At 37.4% G+C, this 22,942-nt stretch overlaps 1 protein-coding gene and 1 long non-coding RNA gene across 4 annotated transcripts in view; one reads left to right on the plus strand and one right to left on the minus strand.

Moving 5' to 3' along the window:
- LOC113897497 overlaps nt 1-12,363 on the minus strand; it is a 73,599-nt gene extending 61,236 nt beyond the window's left edge. The window contains exon 1 of one of the 2 annotated variants that reach the window (XR_003512351.1): nt 12,194-12,363. This is a non-coding gene — a long non-coding RNA (uncharacterized LOC113897497). The remainder of the gene's footprint in view (nt 1-12,193) is intronic. The other variant, XR_003512350.1, reaches the window with a different exon arrangement.
- Nucleotides 12,364-12,423: 60 nt separating this feature from the next.
- ERCC6L2 (ERCC excision repair 6 like 2) overlaps nt 12,424-22,942 on the plus strand; it is a 150,070-nt gene continuing 139,551 nt past the window's right edge. Inside the window, exons 1-2 of one of the 2 annotated variants that reach the window (XM_027550233.1) lie at nt 12,424-12,563; nt 17,845-18,269. In XM_027550233.1, coding sequence (XP_027406034.1) covers nt 18,246-18,269 — 24 coding nt within the window. In that variant the 5' untranslated portion in view covers nt 12,424-12,563; nt 17,845-18,245. Of the gene's footprint in view, nt 12,873-17,844; nt 18,270-22,942 lie in introns of both variants that reach the window. The other variant, XM_027550232.1, reaches the window with a different exon arrangement.

The raw sequence follows: 22,942 nt of genomic DNA on the forward strand, positions 1-22,942 counted from the left end.
TGCATTGAGTTGATCATGTGGGTTTTTATCCTTCATTTTATTCATGTGGCATATTACATTAATCAAATTTTATATGTTGAATCATCTTTTCATTCTAAGAATACATTCTGTTTATCATGGTGTAAATTCTTTTAAATGCTGCTACATTCTGTTTGCTAGTATTTTGTTGATTTTTGCATAAGTGTTCATAGGGATTTGGCATATAATTTTTTCTCATAATGTCTTTACCTGGCTTTGGTATTAAGGTATGCTGGCCTCAAATAAATTCAAATAAACTAGGAAGTGTTCCTTCCTCTTCAACTTTTAATAAAAGTTTGAGAAGTATTGGTATTGGTTCCTCTTTAACTGTTTGACAGAATTCAAAAATGAAACACGTGGGTCCAGGTTCTCTCTGTTGGCAGATTTTTGATTAGTGATTCAATCTCATTACTGGTTATAGGTCTACTTAGATTTTCTATTCCTCTGGGATTTAGTTTTGGTTAGTTTTACATTTCTAGGAAATTTGTCCATTTCCTCTGTGTTACCCAATTTTTTGGCATACAATTGTTCATCATATTCTCATAATCTTTTTGATTTCTGTAAAAAATATAGTAGTGTCCCTACTTTTCTTATTTTAGTAATTTTGAGTCTACTCTCTTTTTTCTTAGTCCATCTAGCTAATGGTCTGTCAGTTTTGGTACTCTTTTCTAAAAATTCATGTTTTTAAATTGATTTTCTCTATTGTTTTTCTATTTTGTATTTCATTTGTGTCTGCTCTTATTTTTATTATTTCCTTCTGCTAGCTTTTGGTTTAGGTTTTTCTTTCTCTAGTTCCTTATGAGTTTCCCTGGTGGCTCAGACGGTAAAGAATCCGCCTGCAATGCACACTTGGGTTCGATCCCTGGGTTGGGAAGATCCCCAGGAGAAGGGAATGGCAACCTAATCCAGTATTCTTGCCTAGAGAATCCCCATGGACAGAGGACCCTCACAGGTTACAGCCCCTGGGGCTGCAAGGAGTCGGACATGACTGGGTGATTCACTTTCACTGTAATTTCTCTAATTCCTTAAATTGTAAAGTTGTTGATTTGGGAGCTTTTTTCTTTTTAAATTTCCTGCTTAGCACTGCTTCTGCTTTATCCCATAAGTTTTGGTACATCATGTTTTTGTTTTCATTAGTCTCTAAGTATTTTCTAATTTACCTTGTTTTTCTTCTTTGAGTTATAGTTGCTTAAAAGTGTATGGTTTAATTTCCACAATTGTGTTAATTTTCCAGTTTTACTTTTGTTTTTATTTTCTAATTTCATCCCATTGTAGTCAGAGAAGATACTTTTTACTTTATATGTTTTGTATACTTTTAAATCTGTAAGACTTGATTTCTGGTCTAAAATGTGGTCTATCCTGGAAAATGTCTCATCTGAGCTTGAGAAGAATATGTGTGCTATTGTTGGGTAAACTGTTCTGTAAGTGTCAGACACGACTTAGCAACTGAACAACAAGATTGTTCTGTATATCTATTAGATCTAGTTGGTTTATTGTATTAAATTTTCTATTTCTTTACTTACCTTCAGTTTCGTTCTATCTATTATTAGAGTATTGAAGTCTCCAACTATTGTTATGGAATTGCTTTTCCCTTCAATTCTGTCAGCTTTTGCTTTGGATTTTGCTAGTGTGTCATTAGGTGTCAAAAGGGCTTCCCTGGTGGCTCAGCTGGTAAAGAATCTTGCCTGCAATGCAGGAGACCCTGGTTTGATTCCTGGGTTGAGAAGATCTCCTGGAGAAGGGGTAGGCTATCTACTCCAGTATTCTTGGGCTTCCTTGGTGGCTCAGATAGGAAGGAATCCTGCAATGTGGGAGACCCAGGTTTGATCCCTGGATTGGGAAGATCCCCTCAGTTCAGTTCAGCTCAGTTCAGTCACTCAGTCATGTCCGACTCTTTGGGACCCCATGAATTGCAGCACACTAGGCCTCCCTGTCCATCACCAACTCCCAGAGTTCACCCAAACTCATGTCCATAGAGTCGGTGATGCCATCCAGCCATCTCACCCTCTGTCGTCCCCTTCTGCACCTGCCCCCAATCCCTCCCAGCATCATTTTCCAATGAGTCAACTCTTCGCATGAGGTGGCCAAAGTATTGGAGTTTCAGCCTCAGCATCAGTCCTTCCAATGAACACTCAGGACTGCTCTCCTTTAGGATGGACTGGTTGGATCTCCTTGCAGTCCAAGGGACTCTCAAGAGTCTTCTCCAACACCGCAGTTCAAAAGCATCAATTCTTCGGCGCTCAGCTTTCTTCACTGGAAGTGCATAAATGTTTATAATTGTTATATATCTTCTTCCTGTGTGTGCATGCATGCATACTGAGTCACTTCAGTCATGTCCAACTCTTTGCAACACTATGGGTTATAGCCTGCCAGGCTCCTCTGTCCATGGGATTCTCCAGGTAAGGCTACTGGAGTGGGTTGCCATTCCCTTCTTTGGGGATCTTCCTCTTATATAATGTCCTTCCTTGTCACTTATAACTTACTTGATTTAAACTGTACCTTTCCTGATACTAGCATAGCTTCCCCCAGTCTCTTTTGTTTACTCTTTGCATGAAATGTCTTTTTCCATTCTTTCCTTTTTAACTGTTTGTGTCTTTGGATTTCATATGAGTCTCTTGTGGACACTATGTAGTTGGTTCATGTGGTTTTCTCTGTTCTGTCATTCTCTTTCTCCAATTTTGATTGGAGAGTTTTAACCCATTTACATTTAAAGCAATTACTGACAAGAAAGGACTTCTTTTATTGTGCTATTTGTTTTCTATATGCACTATAGCTATTTTGTCCTTCATTTCCTGCATTACTATCTTCTTTTGTGTTTTAATGATTTTTTTCTAGTGAAATGTTTAATTTCTTTCTCATTTTTTTGGTGTATATTCTACAGCTATTTTCTTTGTGGTTACCATGGTAATTACATTTAACATCCTAATGTTAGAAATATTTAATTTGAATTTAGATGAGCTTAATTTCATAATATACAAAAACTCTGCTCCTTTGTCCCCACCAATTTCAGTTTCTGATGTCAGAAAATTACATGTGCATACACTGTATGCCCACCAACATGGAAAACTAATAATAATAATTAGTCTCGTAAATTAGGCTGAAAACAACATTCGGACTCACAAAGCAAAGTTACAGTAAGGGGAAAAAATAGGGATAATTACTTCTTGTATATGACTTATGCTTCTGCCTTCCTCTCCTACTTACTAGGCTGCTCTTGACTTTTGCAGAACTGTTTGCATAAAGGGAAAGATTAAGAAACAAGAATGGACATTTTAAGTAGTACTTCCATGAGACTGCATAGACCTTCCTTGGATGTCTCCCATATGGTGCTTTTCTGTGTTCTTCAGAGTCACTATTTTACCCCTGTGTATCCAGTTGTTCCAGGATCCCTTTTGGGGTCACCTTGAAATCTCTACTGGCTTTCTGTCACCTAAGGCCCACATCTTGAAGAGATGTGCATCTTTTTGTCACAATAACTCTGGGAGTGAGGTGGCCCCAAATACATGAACATTTCTTACTTGACTTCAGGGCAATTAGCCAGCCACAGTAGTTGCCCTTCAGATTCTTAAGGTTCGAGCCAAATAGTCCATCATGTTCCACAAATTCCAAGGAAAGCATATTAAATATTCCATGTGATTCCTCTGACTCTCCTTTTGCTTGTCTTGAGGTATGGAACTTAGTTCTGCAATAGTTCTATCAAAATCATTTTCTTCTCTTTCTCTAACCTCCCATCCCTATCCTCCAATCCCTTCCATCCAACACTTCCATATACTCAATGGTGATGAGAAATTAGGATCATGAAATCTGTTGATGGTTTCCTTTGGGTATCTTACATGGAAGACTATCTTACATTAAATGTGAAGTTTGTCATTTTAGGGCCTCAGTTGAAAAAATCTTGTAACTTTTTCCCTTTAACTGTTGTTGTTTAGTCACTAGGTCATGTCTGACTCTTTGCAACCCCATGGACTATAGCCTGCCAGGCTTCTCTGTCCATTGGATTTCTCAGGCAAGAATACTGGATTCGGGTGCCATTTCCTTTTCCAGGAGATATATCCAACCCAGGGATTGAACCCAGGTCTCCTGCATTGGCAGGTGGATTCTTGACTGCTGAACCACCAGGGAAGCCCACAGTCTCTTTGGTACAACTATGCCTTTTATCATTTCTCTGGCTAATTTCTTTGTCCTTACGGCTTTTCACATTAAAGTTTATATTGTCTGATGTTAATATTCTGAGTTATTCTATTTTTTTTTCATGTGTGTGCTTAGTTGTGTCCAACTCTTTGCAACCCCATGGATTGTAGCCCATTAGGCTGCTCTGTCCATGGAATTTTTCAAGCCAAGAATATTGGAGTGGGTTGCCACTTCCTACTCCAGGGGATCTACCCAACCCAGGGATTAACCTGCCTCTCTTGCATCTCCTACATTGGCAGGTGGATTCTTTACTGCTGAGCCACCAGGGAAGCCATGTATTATCTGATATTAATATTCTGAGCTTCTCTGATAGTTTTTCCCCCTTTCCTATTTTCCTATTTTATGACTCAGATGGTAAAGAATCTGCCTGCAATACAGGAGACCCAGGTTTGATCTGGGTTTGACCCAGGTTTTTATACATTCAAATTACATTATTATCATGACTATGGTTTTACACAGTAAATGGTTGTTTGCTAATTTTGTTAGGCTAATCATTCTTCTAACATTTCAGATGTTTTCTGAGTTCAAAATCCTTAAAAAGTTTTTGTAGTGAGAGTCCACTGGTTCTATGCTTTTGTCTGAAAGTATTCTTATTTTGCTCTCATTATAGTGTAGCAGACTATAAAATTCTAGGTTGAAAGATATTTTCTTTGTACTATTCCATTGTCTCCTGGCTTCTTACTCTTCTCTTTACTACAGAGAAGTCTATTGCTATCAGTTAAATTGTCATTCTTTTCTATATAGGTAATCTGTCTTTTCTAATGGTTGCTTTCAAGATTCTTTGTTACTATCTTCTGTAATTTTACTTCAGTGTGTCTAACTTTTTGCATATATATTTTTATATTGCACTCAATTCATTGTGCTTCCTGAATCTGAGGATTTTAGCTATCATTTCTTTGAAAATTTTTGTTCTTCAATCTCACCTTTCAATACTTCTGAAAATCCAATTCTAACCTCCATTTGTCTTAAGCTTTCTTTTATACTTTATATCTACTTGACATTTTGTCCTCCATTTGGGGTCATTTCTTTAGATCTTACAGTTCATGAATTTTCTATTATGGTTTTTTCTTCTTTCTGGATATGTCCACTCTGCTTTTTAAAGTTTTTATTTCAAAATATTTTTGAAGTATATTTGATTTAAAATGTTTCAGGTGTACAGTAAAGTGATTCAGGTCAAATTCTTTCCTATTATAGACTATTAAAAGATACTGAATATAGTTCCCTGTGCTATATTATGGTGTGTTTAATCTGATATTTAACTTACTAGTGAGTTTTTAATGTCAATAAGTAAAATTTTCACTTCCAGAAGTTCTAGTCCTCTAAAAAAATCTACTTGCTGTTTTTTGACAGTATCTTTTTTCTTTCTCATGTTTTCAGTTTCATTTTTTAAAATATCAGTAAAATTTTTAATCTATACACACATATATTTTTTTGCAATCCTTCTAATAACTGAAATTACTAAGGCTCTATCTTTGTTGTATGTTTCCCTACTGAATTTTGCCCATGGAAGTTCATTTCTGTGTTTTTCAGTTTGGGGATTATGAACTGTTTTATAGGACTTTTCTCTGAGAATTTTGAGATTTAAAATGTTTTCTTTGAGACAGGATATGCTATTTTCCTTCTACCAGTCTGGATGTAATGAACCTGGCACTACATTATGCTATAACTGCATCTTGGGGTTTCCTAGATCATGCAGATTATGTGAATTCAAATCATAATCCATTTGGGGGATGATTGTGGTTTCAAAATGTCAGGGGACACACACACACACACCTGTCTGGAGTCTTGCCAAAAAAAAATGACTTCTTCATCCTCCCTGTTTTTTGCTCTCCAGTTCTCTTCTATTCCACCATTTCCTTGAGGATGTTACCTTTCAAGGTTTCAGATTTCAAATGAGAGTTTCAGTTCCATTTGGGGGCCTTGGCTTCTGTTGCCACAAGACTGTTAAAACTCAGACTTTTTGGTAACTGAGATGGGTGAATGCCTCCATGACAACAGTGGCATAAGTGCCAGCTTAACAAGCTAGTTTTCACCTTCCTCCTTATTTTTGGCCTTTAAGTATTTTACATATTTTTTGCAAGATCAGCTATGCATTTTGAGTATTTTTTATAAAGTTATTTCAACCGGAAGTTCCTCGTGTTTTGTTGCAGATTTGTTAGGCTTACTATGTGACATGTAATATAAAATATTACATGAAATTGCATCACAGGATTTAATTTTTCAAATCTAAAAATATCTTCTGTGAAAATTTTTATATACTTATTAGGCTGGAATAAATATTAGGAAACATATTCTCAACCTGATTTTGTTATTTCTATTTGTGACCTGGAACAAATATTCTAACTATTTTGTCTTTAAATTAGAGTGTAGGATCATGGAATCCATAAGATTTCTTCAAGTTCTAATATTTAATGAGTCCATGAAGTAAAAACAGCATTGGTAAGGTTCAAGAAGTTATATTCATCACCTTCCTAACACTGATTCACTATGTATCCTTCATTATACCTGACTTAAAAATCAAACTGTCCTTCTGTTGACCCAAGTTTTTTGTTTCGCCTTTTAATGATAACATATATAAAAAAAAGACCTATCACATAAAATTTAACTTCTTCACCCATTTTAAAGTGTACAATTCGTGTTAAGTACAATCATACAGTTGCATAATACTGATTTGTAAACTTAAAGGTTTAGGTTACTTACTGGCAAGTTCCAATGCTGTAAAGCAAGGTCTGATGCTGTAAGAGCAATATTGCATAGAAACTGGGAATGTTAGGTCCATGAATCAAGGCAAACTGGAAGTGATCAAACAGGAGATGAAAAGAGTGAACGTCAACATTTTAGGAATCAGTGAACTAAAATGGACTGCAATGGGTGAATTTAACTCAGATGATGATTATATCAACTACTGTGGGCAAAAATCCCTTAGGAGAAATGGAGTAGCCATCCCAGTCAATAAGAGTCCGAAATACAGTACTTGGAAGCACTCTCAAAAACGACAGAATGATCTCTGCTCGTTTCCAAGGCAAACCATTCAATATCACAGTAATCCAAGTCTATGCCCTGACCAGTAATGCTGAAGAAGCTGAAGTTGAACAGATCTATGAAGACTTACAAGACCTTCTAGAATTAACACCCAAAAAAGATGTCCTTTTCGTTATAGGGGACTGGAATGCAAAGTAGATGTCAAGAAACACCTGGAGTAACAGGCAAATTTGGCCTTGGAGTACAGAATGAAGCAGGGCAAAGGCTAATAGAGTTCTGCCAAGAGAATGAACTGGTCATAGCAAACACCTTCTTCCAACAACACAAGAGAAGACTCTACACATGGACATCACCAGATGATCAATACCGAAATCAGACTGATTATATTCTTTGCAGCCAAAGATGAAAAAGCTCTATACAGTCAGCAAAAACAAGACTGGGAGCTGACTGTGGCTCAGATCATGAACTCCTTATTGCCAAATTCAGACTTAAATTGAAGAAAGTAGGGAAAATCACTAAACCATTCAGGTATGACCTAAATCAAATCCCTAATGATTATCAGTGGAAATGAGAAACAGATTTAAGGGACTAGATCTGATAGACAGAATGCCTGATGAACTATGGATGGAGGTTCATGACACTGTACAGGAGGCAGTGATCAAGATCATCCTCAAGAAAAAGAAATGCAAAAAAACAAAATGGCTGTTTGAGGAGGCCTTACAAATAGCTGTGAAAAGAAGCCAAAAGCAAAGGAAAAAAGGAAAGATATATCCATCTGAATGCAGAGTTCCAAAGAATAGCAAGCAGAGATAAGAAAGTCTTCCTCGGTGATCACTGCAAAGAAATAGAGGAAAACAATAGAATGGGAAAGACTAGAGATGTCTTCAAGAAATTAGAGATACCAAGGGAATTTTCATGTAAAGATGGGCTCAATAAAGGACAGAAATGGTATGGATCTAACAAAAGAAGCAAAAGATACTAAGAAGAGGTGGCAAGAATACACAGAAGAACTGTACAAAAAAGAGCTTCATGACCCAGATAATCATGATGGTGTGATCACTCACCTAGAGCCAGACATCCTGGAATGTGAACTCAAGTGGGCCTTAGGAAGCACCTCTACGAACAAAGCTAGTGGAGGTGATGGAATTCCAGTTCAGCTATTTCAAATCCTAAAAGATGATACTGTGAAAGTGCTGCACTCAATATGCCAGCAAATTTGGAAAACTCAGCAGTGGCCACAGGACTGCAAAAGGTGAGTTTTCATTCCAATCCCAAAGAAAGGCAATGCCAAAAATGCTCAAACTACCGCACAATTGCACTCATCTCACACACTAGTAACGCTCAAAATTCTCCAAACCAGGCTTCAACAATACGTAAACCGTGAACTGAACTGAACTGAAAATCAACTAACTAAAACCCCTGAGACTCAATTTCTTGCATTGTCTTATATTTTCATACTGCTATGGTGAATGTGTGTTCCCTCAAAATTCAAATGTTGAAATTCTAATGCCCAGTGTGAGGTCTTTGGGAGGTGAGAAGGTCATGAGATGGAGTCCTCATTAATAGGATACAGTTCAGTTCAGTTCAGTTGCTCAGTCACGTCCGACTCTTTGGGACCCCATGAATCACAGCACGCCAGGCCTCCCTGTCCATCACCAACTCCCGGAGTTCACTCAGACTCGTCCATCGAGTCGGTGATGCCATTCAGCCATCTTATCCTCTGTTGTCCCCTTCTCCTCCTGCCCCCAATCCCTCCCAGCATCAGAGTCTTTTCCAATGAGTCAACTCTTTGCATGAAGTGGCCAAAGTATTGGAGTTTCAGCTTCAGCATCAGTCCTTCCAATGAACACCCAGGACTGATCTCCTTTAGAAGGGACTAGTTGGATCGCCTTGCAGTCCAAGGGACTCTCAAGAGTCTTCTCCAACACCACAGTTCAAAAGCATCAATTCTTCAACGCTCAGCTTTCTTCACAGTCCAACTCTCACATCCATACATGACCACTGGAAAAACCATAGCCCTGACTGGATGGACCTTTGCTGGCAAAGTAATGTCTCTGCTTTTGAATATGCTACCTAGGTTGGTCATAACTTTCCTTCCAAGGAGTAAGCGTCTTTTAATTTCATGGCTGCAATCACCATCTGCAGTGATTTTGGAGCCCCCAAAAATAAAGTCTGACACTGTTTCCACTGTTTCCCCATCTATTTGCCATGAAGTGATGGGACCAGAAGCCATGATCTTAGTTTTCTGAATGTTGAGCTTTAAGCCAATTATTTCACTCTCCTCTTTCACTTTCATCAAGAGGCTTTTTAGTTCTTCTTCACTTTCTGCCATAAGGGTGGTGTCATCTGCATTAATAGGATTAGTGCTCTTGAAAAAGAGATACCACAGAGCTCTGTAGTCCATTCCACCATGTGAGGACACAGGAAGAAGGGGCCAGCTATGAGTGAAAGGGGGCCTTCACCAGAATAGAACCATGCCAACACCTTGATCTTGGGCTTCCCAGCCTCCAGAACTGTAAGAAATAAATGTCTGCTGTTTATAAGCTATCTAGTCTGGAGAATTTTGTCATAGCAACCAAAATGGACTAAAACATATACCTATTTTTTTTCTTGAGCCTTTTTGCTAGATTAACTCACAATTTGGAAGTCACAATTTTGACTCCTGCAGTGGGAATATAAAGAAAGACTACTTTTTTTTGTAAAACATTAAAAGGTTTAATCATCTTTCTCAGGGGTCACTTTGATAGTCAAGTAATATTCCTTTGAAATGTCTATGCTACCATCATCTGTGTTTTTTCTCTTTTTGTAGTTTTTACATGCTTAATTTTGCTAGATACTACTTTGCCAACAGTTTTCACGTGTGATGTAGTTATCCAATATCATTTATATTGACTTCAGGAATTCCTGAATGTTTTGCAAGTCTTTTAATTTCACCTTGGGGTATACTATTATAGTGTTGGATGTTTACAATATTACCACCTAGACAAAGACATCACTGTAATGGGCTGAGACAAACACTATTGTTAAATGGGGAAAGGAATGTTTGAGGGTGTCTAATTTTGTGAGGCATCTAATTCACTAAAACATATTTTTATGTCCTGATTATTTCTACTCCACCATGTATCATAACAATGGTGGTGAGATGAAATAAGAAATAATCAGAAACTGAGGTTCCCTCTGCTTCCATTGGTCCTTACCAGGGAGGCCTGGCATACTACAGTCCATGGGGTTGCAAAGAGCTAGACATGATTGAGCAACTGAACAACAAAAACAACTGCCTTTGTTAGTCACTAGAGTGTTCCATCAACCAGATGATCCCTTTCATTTAAATCAATATTTATTTCTAAAATTTTTGTTAAATCAGTGGACCTCTGGAAAAATATGACATTACCTAACTAGTCATTTCAGTGGAGGGAAAAATCAAATGTCTTCTCTAATAGGTGTAGGACAAAAAAATAAGCTAGATTGGAATTTCCAATTGCTATTGATTTTAGGGACAAAATTTACAGAATTTAAGTAAAACAGATATATTTCATCAAGTCCAAGAATTTTTTTCTACATTTTAAAATTTCTAATATCAAGATGCATGTAATGACAGTAATAAGTTTTGTTCAGCTGCACCTAGAAAATATGTCTTACAATCTGTGCTGTTTAAGTTAGAACCTAGTCTAAAATTCTAATCTAAGTAATAATGCATTATCAACTATTGGCCAAAATATTAAACTGAAGCAATTGCTATGCAGAATGCAACTTTCAAGTGGACAAATTCCATTGATAACAACAGTATATTGCAATACTGCTGCTGCTGCTGCTGCTGCTAAGTCACTTCAGTCGTGTCCGACTCTGTGTGACCCCATAGACGGCAGCCCACCAGGCTCCCCTGTCCCTGGGATTCTCCAGGCAAGAACACTGGAGCGGGTTGCCATTTCCTTCTCCAATGCATGAAAGTGAAAAGTGAAAGTGAAGTCGCTCAGTCGTGTCCGACCCTCAGTGACCCCATGGACTGCAGCCTTCCAGGCTCCTCCATCCATGGGATTTTCCAGGCAAGAGTACTGGAGTGGGGTGCCATTGCCTTCTCCAAATATTGCAATACTATTCCTTACTAAATTCTTACTATGAGTAGGTATTGTTTTAGGTGTTGTTATTTATTTTATTTAATTCTTACAATAATTCTTTTTAACGTGAACGTGAAGTCGCTCAGTCGTGTCCGACTCTGGACTGTAGCCTACCAGGCTCCTCTGTCCATGGGATTTTCCAGGCAATAGTACTGAAGTGGATTGCCATTGCTTTCTCCAAGGGATCTTCCCAATCCAGGAATCGAACCCCGGTCTCCCGCATTGTAGACAGACGCTTTACCGTCTGAGCCACCAGGGAAGTCCAATTCTTTTTAGGTGGATCACTATTATGAGTCTGTCATGGGTGAGGACTTTGAAGCAGTGAGGATAAATGTCTCATCTCTAACCATATCTGAGGCCCAACATGTAACACATAGTTAATGGACGAATTAGATGTTTCTCTTCAATACAAAATTTCTACCTGCTGGTAAACAGAAACAAATGCTATTCTAGATGAAGCATTTTATGAAAACGTGCTGATTTTTAGTATCTGTCAAAAATAGATATCTATTTACAGATGAAATAGCCATAGTTTTCCTCATTAAGACGCTGGGGTAGGCAGAATAATGATCTCCAAAGATGTTCATATCTTAATCCTTAGAACCCATGAATATGTTATTTTATATGGCAAAGGAATCTTACTGATGTGCTTGAGGGTATAGATCTTGATAAGGGAAGAATATCCTGGATTACTGGAGGACCCAATTTTATCATGTGAGCCCTTAAAACCAAATAATCTTTCCCAGCTGCACTTAGAGGGAGACTTGACTATGGATCATCCCCTGGAGGAGGACATGGCAACCCACTCCAATATTCTTGCTTGGAGAATCCCATGGACAAAGGAGCGCGGGGACGATGGTCTCCTGCTAGGCCGTCACCTTTCTTACCGGTCCTTAAAAGACCCTCAGCAGGTCCACGCCCACGGCCACCTTCCAGCCTCTCTCTGCAGCCGCAACAGCCGCACAAGGCAGGCAAGCGATGCCAAACCGCGCGCTACTTGCAACTATCGCGGATCTTTGTGTTGCATGCTTTCTAGTGGAAAGACGGCCTGAAGATCGCTCCGCCCATGTAAACCAAGATTTTGTTATCGTGAGATCCCGTGGACCGTAACGGAGCCAGTTCTCGCGGGATTTTCCGAGTTCGGGTTGGAAGCTACGCTGGGTTGCAGAGGGAGGCCCAACAGTGAGAGGCAGGAGGGTAAAGGGTCGAATAGGCAGCCTGTTGTCTACCCTCGCCGGCGGAGCTGCAGGCTAGTAGGTGAGCGCTGCCTTGCCAGCTACCATAGCGTCCTCCGGCTCTGCCGCTGTCGCAGAGGCCACCGTCCCTTCTCCCTGGACCCCATCAGGCTCCACCTTTGCTCCCTCCGTGCCGTGACGTCGAGCTCCAGGGGAGGGCGATGTACGGAGGGTGGCGGAAGGTGGAGTTTGCCACCCTCCGCCTCCTTACCTCCTTCTGGCGGTCCTCTGCCGCCTGTGGGGTGTTAAATGCAACCTGGCTGCCAAGCCCTTCCCCCTGGCCAGATGGATCAGTCTACCCCGAAGCCCCACGCGGAAACCAACAGCAAAGGTATAAGCTCCGAGCTCGCCTCCCTGCCCAGACACCTGTCTTGACTGTGTAGGATTGGACCTGTTCATGCCAGTTCCCTTGGGGTCGGGGTTTTACCCTGTGGCCTCTGTGAGTGACAGCTGGAGATAGTGTACCCCCTCTAGGGCGGGGACTAGTTCTTTGTGATTCAGTGTTGAGAAACTCTGAAGTCAGACTGCCCTTGGATCTAGTGCTGGCTCTGACAGTCATTTGCTGAGCAACTTTGGGTAGTTTGCTCATCTGTAAAATTGAAATCATTATTGATTGAGTTCTTTTGACTATTAATTGAGATGGTGTCATGCAAAGCACTTAATATGATCCAGTGTCTGGCTCATAGTAAACATTAAGTAAATGTTTGGTATTTTTATTCTCTGTTGTATGCCTCAGTCCTTAGTGAATGGTAGGTTCATTATTAAGTAGGTGAATATAGATTGAGATTAGTTCAGTTTATTACACATTATATGTCATGTATTGAGTCAGGGTCACCTTTAATGGGTCACTAAGGGTGGTTTAGGGAGAACATGGTTATCTGCCACAAGTCATCTGGGATGTCTTGGGAGAACATGGTTATCTGCCACAAGTCATCTGGGATGTCCTCTTGCCCCCCACATTAATAGTTTTCGTTATTAATAGTGATAAAGCAAAAACTTACAGATATTGAATGCTTGTTCTGTGCCTAGAAATATGCTGATTGTTTACATGTTTTATTTTGAGCAAGATACTGATCTGATTAAATAGATGAGGAATATAGAACCAAACTTCAGAGACTTTTAAGTAACAAGCCTCAGCTCTGAAGACTAGAAATTGATGACACTATCACTCAGGGACCACAAATACAAATACCTTTAGAAACCTGGCAGGTAAAATAAGTAGATGAAGCTGCTGAGTGGAGATTATAGTAACTGGGATGTTCATATTTCATTTAAAAGGGGGCAGGGCTACTCATACTTCAGCCCCCTGATGTGAAGAACTGAATCATTGGAAAAGACCCTGATGCTGGGAAAGGTGGAGGGCAGGAGGAAAAGGGGATGACAGAGATGGTTGGATGGCATCACTGACTTGATGGACATAAGTTTGAGCAATCTCCAGGAGTTGGTGATGGACAGAGAAGCCTGGTGTGCTGCAGTCCATGGGGTCACAGAGAGTCAGACACAACTGAACTGAACTGAGGGCTACTCAGTTCCAAGGAATTGTTCATTCATGTGTGTACTGGTACAGCATGGTAGCTACAAGTTCAGATAGCTTGATTCACATCCAGGCTCTGACACTTTCTAGCTGTGTGACTGTGGTTAACCTTTATCTGTTTCACCATTTATAAAAGGGAACTAATAATAGTATTTACATGAAGTAGTGAACAGGTTGTTGTAAGGCTTAAATGAACTACTATGTATAAATTGTGTGCGTGGCACACATAAACCTCAAAATGTAAGCTCTATATAAATATTTGTTAATCTGACAAGTATTTGAGTTTCAAACATTGTCCTCAGTGTCCAGAATTTGGCAGTGAACACAAATTGTCTCTACTCCGGGGAACTGAAGGAGATAACCAATAACAGATATTTCCATTTTTTTTCTGAAAATGAAATCAAGCAGAGTAAAGGAGGAGAGAGTGGCAGGGAGTGGTATGTTAGATTGAGTGATCAGAGAAGATACCTCTGAGGAGATGCCATTTGAGTAGAAGCCTGAATGAAGTGAGAGAATCAGTCACATTGGGATTTAGGGAGAGGGTTGGTGGGAGGAACAGAAATCTCAGGGACCGAAGATGGGAGTATGCTTGTCATGGTTGAAGAACAGCTAGAAGGCAAGTTTGGGATTAAATCAGGAGAAAGGGAGGAAATGAAGTTAAAGTGGACATAGGGACCAGATTGTAAGGAGCCTTACCCCCCATTCAGTCCAAAAGGAAATCGTCCTAATTTAAACTATTTGTTCTGGACTTTGAATGCTGAGAGATACTGCCCTAGATCAAACTTAACTGAATCTCCTTAGTTCTACAAGTTACCCAAACTCAGAAACCAAATATTAATAGATTTCTATAGATTGTTGTGTGAAGCCCATGAGGTTTTTGCACCTGCTATATGTACCCCCCGACTGACATTCTTTGCTTAAATTTTCTTCCTTTTTAAACTGTTTCTTTAGTCCCTCTTTCTTACAGCACTCTTAAAGTAACAATTTCACATGTGTGAATTTTTTAGTATTTGTCTCTCTCACTAGATATCAAAGTTCTATGAGATTTAGAATGTGTTTTTGTTAATATATTCAGCAAGTTTATTGAGTGCCTACTGTGTGCTGGCCCTGGGGATAAAATTTTGAACAATACAGACATTTTCTTGGAAAAGATACTATTCTCTAGTGAGAGAGGCAGATTTTTAAAAAGTAAACATGATAATTAAACATTGTGGTATGTGCTATACAGGCAGTAAAATACTCAGGTACAGAATAGTGGGGTACTTTAAATAAGATGATCAGAAACAAAATCTATGAGGCAATGACATAACAATAAGTGAGAGAAGACCTGCTTAGTATGCTTGAGTCAAAGGGAATATTGATAGATTTTAAGTTGGAGAGGTAAGTAGGGGAAAATGATACAGGGTCACGTAGACCATAGTAAGAAGCTTGGAGTTTATTCTTTCTGCAGTGGGTAGTTATTAAAAGATTTTAAATTAAAGATTTAGTGATAAATATTTTTAAGTAGTTGCTACTGCAGCTATGTGGAAAATGGACTGTATTGGGGAGATAATGTCAGTGGAGAGAATGGGTAGAGAATTGAGTCCAAAGCAGTAATTTAGGAGAAAGCCAGACGTTGGCACATTACAGTCAGAACCAAATTCAGCCCAACATTTATTTTATAGATAAAGTTTTATTGGAGCACAGCCATATCCATTTGATTATGTGTCTGTAGCTACTTTTGTGTTACAAAGGCAAGCAACGGTATAACCTGCAAAATCTAAAATAATAAATAGCTAAAATCTGACTCTACAGAAAAAGTTTGCCAATAGTTATTTTGAAGAGTTGGTGGCATGGAGGAAAGGGATGGCTTTTTTTTTTTTTTTTTTAAGTAGAACCACCAGGACATTCTGATGGATTGAATATAGGGAGTAATATCAGAAGAGGAATGAGGCTGACTAAAGGTTTTCTACCTTGAAAAGTTGGCTGGACAGTGATTCCTTTTAATGAAATTGGGAAAAACTAGTTTCAAACAGAGTCGGACATGACTGAGCGACTTCACTTTGACTTTTCACTTTCATGCATTGGAGGAGGAAATGGCAACCCACTCCAGTGTTCTTGCCTTGGAGAATCCCATGGACAGAGGAGCCTGGTGGGCTGCTGTCTATGAGGTCGCACACGACTGAAGCGACTTAGCAGCAATTTCAAGCAAGGTTTAATGATTGTCATTTTTGACATTTTTCTTCTTCATTTTTATACTCATAGTGTGGTACAGTATCTGGTAAATACTTGGTATTAAATCATATACATTGATAATAAATAAGTTAATGAATTAAACCTCTAAAAAATTACAAGGCATATGCCGGATAGGCAGACAAATCATATGAAACAAGTAATGTGTTAAGACTTACCTTAAGGTTTAACATAGGTTTTAAGGTTCAGATAGTACTGTTATGAAAATAGGGCCCATTGACTTATCTCTGTATAGTGAATCGGAGTGTTATTTTCACATTAGGATGTTTTTAGAAGAGTGTAATAATTCTCAGACAGTTTGAAAGCAAAATTAGAGTGGGAGAATAGATTTTTTTTTTTGCTGTGCTTCTGATTGTTATATAAAAACAACTTTATCAAAGTTAGAATAATGGTTTTACTTTTGAGGAACAACTGATGAGGAATAGCATAATGAGCTATTCTTACTGAAGAGAATATAGACATACTAGTTATGATCATGAATGTTATAAAAGCCTAATTCAGAATCATTAGAAAGACCCTGGGGAACTACCAATGATCATATGATCTCTGCGAGAAATATACGAAAAAAATAATTCCTAGTATTCTTACAGTTGTGGCCATACAATTCCTCTGGAGTTCTTGTTATATGACATTCCATTAGGAAAATTATTTTTACTTAATTTCCTCTATTTGGCACATTTTAATTGTACCAATATTATACTCTGTAGAGGCTTCCCTCCCCACTCCATAGTACTGTATTTTCTGAATACAGAATAAAATAGCTGTACAGTTAAGCACAGAATGAATTCATACATAGAGAGAAGTCAGGCTTTTCAAAGGATATTGAAATGATAGCAGAAAGAGATCTTAGAATTCATCTCATTCTTAAGAACTTCAGCTTTTCAAAACCTTGAATGGAAAAAGCTGTGACAGAGCTGGTACATGTCACTCTGCTGTTGAACTGGAGATTCCCTTGATTAGTCGTATACAAATTCAAGGAACGTTTTAGAAACAGCCGTATTGACAATGAGAAGAAATAGCTTTGTTCAGAAAAAGAAGATGGTATAACTAAAAAAGCAGACAGAAGAATCACAAAAATACAGCTGTTCAGAGGATTTTAGCTTACCTATTACCAAGTCCTATTCACAGTTATTCTGCCATATTATGAATGTTACACATGATGTTCATGAGTCATCATGAATATTTAACTAAGTGGTTCTTAATCCTGGCTGTGCATCAGAATCACCTTTTGAATTCAGCAATAATAACCAACCACAATAATAAAACCAAATGCCCATGACCCATATCCACCTAATCAGAATAAATAGATTAAACATGTATGGGGAGATTATGACACATAGGGTGAGAAAAACTGGAAATAAATTATATACCCTTTATTATGATAATATACTTTAGGAAAATACCTATAATTTGTCTTGTTTCAGATTTTGGGAAGGGTATTTATATGAGGAATATTTTTTTCTCATAGAAGTGGATAAATGAGGTGTTACTTTAAAAGTTAGATTTGGAAAGTTTATTTTCTCCTTTATTATTGTAGATATATGGCATCCAGGAGAACGATGTCTTGCCCCTTCTCCAGATAATGAAAAACTTTGTGAAGCAAGCATAAAATCTATCACAGTGGATGAAAATGGAAAGTCATTTGCAGTCATCTTATATTCAAATTTTCAAGAAAGGAGAGTACCTCTTAAGAGACTTCAAGAAGTGAAATCTGTTAAAGATTGCTCCAGGAATTTTATATTTGATGATGAAGATTTGGAAAAACCTTATTTCCCAGACCGAAAATTTCCATCGTCAGCTGTTCCTTTTCAATTATCTGAAAATGGAGACTCTATTCCTTATACTATCAATAGGTATTTAAGAGACTACCAAAGGGAGGGAGCCCAGTTTCTCTATGGACACTTCATCCAAGGAAGAGGGTGTATTCTCGGTGATGACATGGGACTTGGAAAAACTGTACAGGTATTTACTTACTTTATAACTAAAATTTAATAAAGTCATACATATTATGTCATGTGTATTACATACATGAGTGGATACCATCTGCAAATTTCTGTTTGTATCCCAGAACTTATTATAATTATTTTGTGTGTGTGTTTGTCTCACACAGTGTCTTAAGGATGGTGTTTAGTCAATTTTTTAACCTCAGTACTTATTTAGTAGTATGAAATACATTATTTAAAGTAATGTTTTAGTATAATTTGACTTGTTTTTACCTTTGATAATGTTAATACTAAGATAATAGTTATATTTAGATTAATTTAACTTTCTTAGTGATACCTTATGGAAGGAAAGTATTCTGACATTTGTTACGCTACACAGCGTGGTTAAACTTTCTGCAGGCCTTTTGTCATATTGTTTGGAGTTTATCATAGCAGAAGTTTCTTAGTCTAGGATCTCTGGGACACTAGGAATTCAGTTGGTGGACTTTAGAGAGGCCTCTTGTTTCTCTAAAATGTGTGCCAGAATTAGCACATGTATATACTTTTCTTCAGATAGGCTTATGTTAGGTATCTATTGCCGTATAACAAATTATTCCAAGATATAGCAGCTTGAAACAATACACATTTATCATGTTACAGTTCTGTGGATCAGGAATCTGGGTACCATTTAGCTGGGTCTTCTGGCTGAGTTTCTCTTAAGGCTACAGTTATTTCAAAGTTAGACTAGGAAGGATTCACTTCCTATCTCGTGTGGTTGTTGCAGGGTTCAGTTCCTTGTGTGTTGTTAGACTGAGGCCACTGTTTCTGCATGAGCTATTAGCAAAGCCCTCCCTTGGTTGCTTGCCACCTGGGCCATAGTGGGCATGAAATATAGTTGTGGATACCAAGAGGTGGGAATTTTTGGGAGCCTTGTCAGAAGCTATATACCACAAAGGTTTGTAATTCAGAAGGATTAGAGTTCTGAATCTAGACTTTATACTAAGCAATCACTCTGCATTTTCAGGAGTGTTTGTCTAGTGTGTGATTAAGTCTTTTTGTGTTTCCTTCTTTACAACTGAATTTAAGCTATTTTTTTTTTCATGACAGTTCCATTGTTAGTGGAGTTCAGAGGTAAGTGAAAAATTAAATTCACTTTTATTTTCAAATCAACAGTTGAAAATAGCCAAATAATGGCTATGTTTTAAGTTCTGGTGTAAAAAGTTAGGGTAAAATTAAGTCCCTCAATAATCATAGTGTATTACTTTTAGCTGTACTCTATTTTCCTTTAATCTTAGGCAATGCACATAGTTTGAGACTTGCACATTGAAGGTGTTAAGTAATTGCTTGTGGAATAAATGAATTTACTTTCTCAGGAGAATAGGTTCAAAGAATAAAGAAAAGAGCCTTTGGGAAACTACCAGCTGTGACCGAGATAGGCAGGTGACTACTAGAGGAAAATAAATAATAAAGCCCTCTGTGACTGTCTTTACATATACTTTTACTGTTTGTTCCATGCTAGAATGTTCTTTCCAACATGATTTTGACTAGTCAATGCCTGATCATCTTCAATATCAGAAACATGAGGTGCCACATCTGCTATGTGAAGATGGTATTATGCCTTCGAGCAGCCGAGGAAAGATAACATTTTTCAAACTGTAAAAATTGTCTTTGAATCTTTGATTTTATATTCATTGATATCATAAAAAATGTCATTACTATACATTTTTAAAAATATAGGTATAGGAAACCTCAACCCTGCGACAAATGGTGGGACTGCTGATAATTACAGCTTTCTTTGGTTATTATCAATACCATCTTTTGCATGATATGATCTTTAGTTGATTCAAAAGCTATACAAAAACTTGAAACTTCTTTAGATCATAAGTCATGTTGTTCCCTCAGGAGTATAGTAATGAAGAAAATAATCATATTTTCTTTATTTTCATTCATGGAGAAAATGACATAAAACCCAATGTGAAAGGTTAATTAGCCTCCAGAGCCACAAAGCTTTTAAAGCAGAAACAAAAATGTCCTAGCATTTTGAAGGTAAATTGCTTTTCTCATTTCAGCATGTATTAACAGTCCAGATTTTAGGAAGAGAACTTCGTAAGGATAAACGGGCTAGGTGCCCTTTCAAAATAACACATTGTTGTTTCTGTTGTTATTTAAACCAAGAAAAAATCATCGTACTTTGTTTGATTCCAAAATACTCTCTTACCTTTTTATCTCCCAGGAAGATGAAAATAAGGAATGTAGGCTTTTTAAAAAAAGTATATAAGAAATAGACAATTTTTGCTATGCCTTCTGTAGGTCTGAGAGAATGTTTGTTGCCTTATTGCCCCATCTCTGATTTATGCTCTGTATCATGAGTGTGTGTGAGAAAAAGGGATGTAAAGATTTTTCTTTAAAATCACTAATGTATTTAGTGAATTAAGTAAAGCTAATCCATAATTAGAGCTTACAAATTTAATCACTTTTATGGAACTTCTTCTAAAGATGAGATTCTTCAATAAAATAGGCATTTTATATATCTTTGTTTCATGGAATTTGACAAGTTAGAGCTAATATTTTATATCATGTTAGATGAGCAGATTGAATTATGAATTGTCATGGTTAGAAATATATAGGAATACCTCAGAGATATTGTGGGTTCATTTCCAGATCACTGTAGTAAAGTGACAGCATAATAAGGCAAGTCACAAGAATTTTTTGGTTTCCTAGTATACATAAAAGTTATATTTACACTGTGTTATATGACCAACCTAGACAGCATATTCACAAGCAGAGACATTACTTTGCCAACAAAGGTCCATCCAGTCAAGGCTATGGTTTTTCCAGTGGTCATGTATGGATGTGAGAGTTGGACTGTGAAGAAAGCTAAGCCCCGAAGAATTGATGCTTTTGCACTATGGTGTTGGAGAAGACTCTTGAGAGTCCCTTGGACTGCAAGGAGATCCAGCCAGTCCATTCTAAAGGAGATCAGCCCTGGGTGTTCATTGGAAGGAATGATGCTAAAGCTGAAACTCCAGTACTTTGGCCACCTCATGCGAAGAGTTGACTCATTGGAAAAGACTCTGATTCTGGGAGGGATTGGGGGCAGGAGGAGAAGGGGATGACAGAGGATAAGATGGCTGGATGGCATTACCAACTTGATGGACGTGAGTTTGAGTGAGTTCCGGGAGCTGGTAATGGACAGGGAGGCCTGGCATGCTGCGATTCATGGGGTCGCAGAGAGTCGGACACGACTGAGCGACTGAACTGAACTGAACTTAATAGTTATTTCAGTATGTAAAATTTCTGTTTCTTGTTTCATTGTTGGTAAGTTCTGGTTTTCCATTTCACCTGAAATTTCATAGGTATTAACATAACATTGTTTATTTTGTACTATACATATTTTGTGTGTGTGTTTGCCTGTTATCTTAGTTTCTCTTTTTCTTTTTATCAATTTTCTAGGGAGTTATCACTTTAAAAAATCTTTTCATAGTATGGTCATTTGGCTTTGTCAGTCCTTTTTATTTTATGCTTTTTCATGTTTTATAATTCTATTTTTGTGTATTTAAGTTTTCTTAAAATTTAAATAAAATTTTCATTGAAATAAATTCTGTTATTTTTATAAATTTTTCAGCTCTATGGTTAGGTATTTTATTAACAGCTCCTTTTATGTCCTAATGTGTGTCCATATGCATTTAAGTCCATAAGGCATGTATTTAAGTGTATTTCATAAGTTTAATATGTGATTATTACACACTGTTATTCATCTTAAATATTTTCTAATTTCCGTTGTGAATTCTAGTTTAAAATATATTCCTTACTTTTCAAATATTTGGGGATTTTCTATTTTTTAAAATTTCTTATACTGTGACCAAAGAACATAATCTGTATGATTTTTGTCTATTGGACGGATTAAGATTTGTTCTATGACTTTCCATATCAATTTTGGTAAATATTTTATGTGTACTTTAAGTATAAAGTATGTTTTGCTATAGTTTACTATCGTCTTTCAGATGTATATTAGGTCAAGTTTGTTTATCATTTTACTAATACATTCTATATCTTTACGTTAAGTTATTTCAAAATATATCACTGTGCTTATGAATTTGTCTACTTATTTTGTTTCAGTAGATTTTTTTTCTTTAATAATTAACACTTCTTACAACTTGCAAATGAAATAATTTTTATCAATATCGTGTCCCTCTGTAATTTAGTAGTGCTTGATGGCTCAGAGTTTAAAGTGTCTGCCTGGAATGTGGGCAACCTGGGTTCAATCCCTGGGTTTGATCCCTCGGTCGGGAAGATCCCCTGGAGAAAGAAATGGCAACCCACTCCAGTACTCTTGCCTGGAGAATCCCATGGAGGGAGGAGCCTGGTAGACTACAGTCCATGGGGTTGCAAAGAGTCGGACACGACTGAGCGACTTCACTTATCTGATATTAATATAACTATATTAATTTTCTTTGGTTTTTGTTTGCATGATCTTTTTTTCATTTTTTTCATTTACAATTTTCTCTATGTCTTAGGTTTTTTGTGTGTAAAGCACACATGTTTTGTTTCTGAAAATCTTTTGTCTTTTAATTAAACTATTTAGTCTACTTCCATGTAATTCACATCCATGTAATATCAAATAAAAAATTTAAAATAAATCTAAATAGGTGATTTATTTTAAATTTTTTATTTGATATTGGAGTATAGTTGATTTACGATGTGTTAGTTTCA

This window comes from Bos indicus x Bos taurus, chromosome 8 (genome assembly GCF_003369695.1).
Source record: "Bos indicus x Bos taurus breed Angus x Brahman F1 hybrid chromosome 8, Bos_hybrid_MaternalHap_v2.0, whole genome shotgun sequence".
In the NCBI taxonomy this organism is placed as follows: Eukaryota; Metazoa; Chordata; class Mammalia; order Artiodactyla; family Bovidae; genus Bos; species Bos indicus x Bos taurus.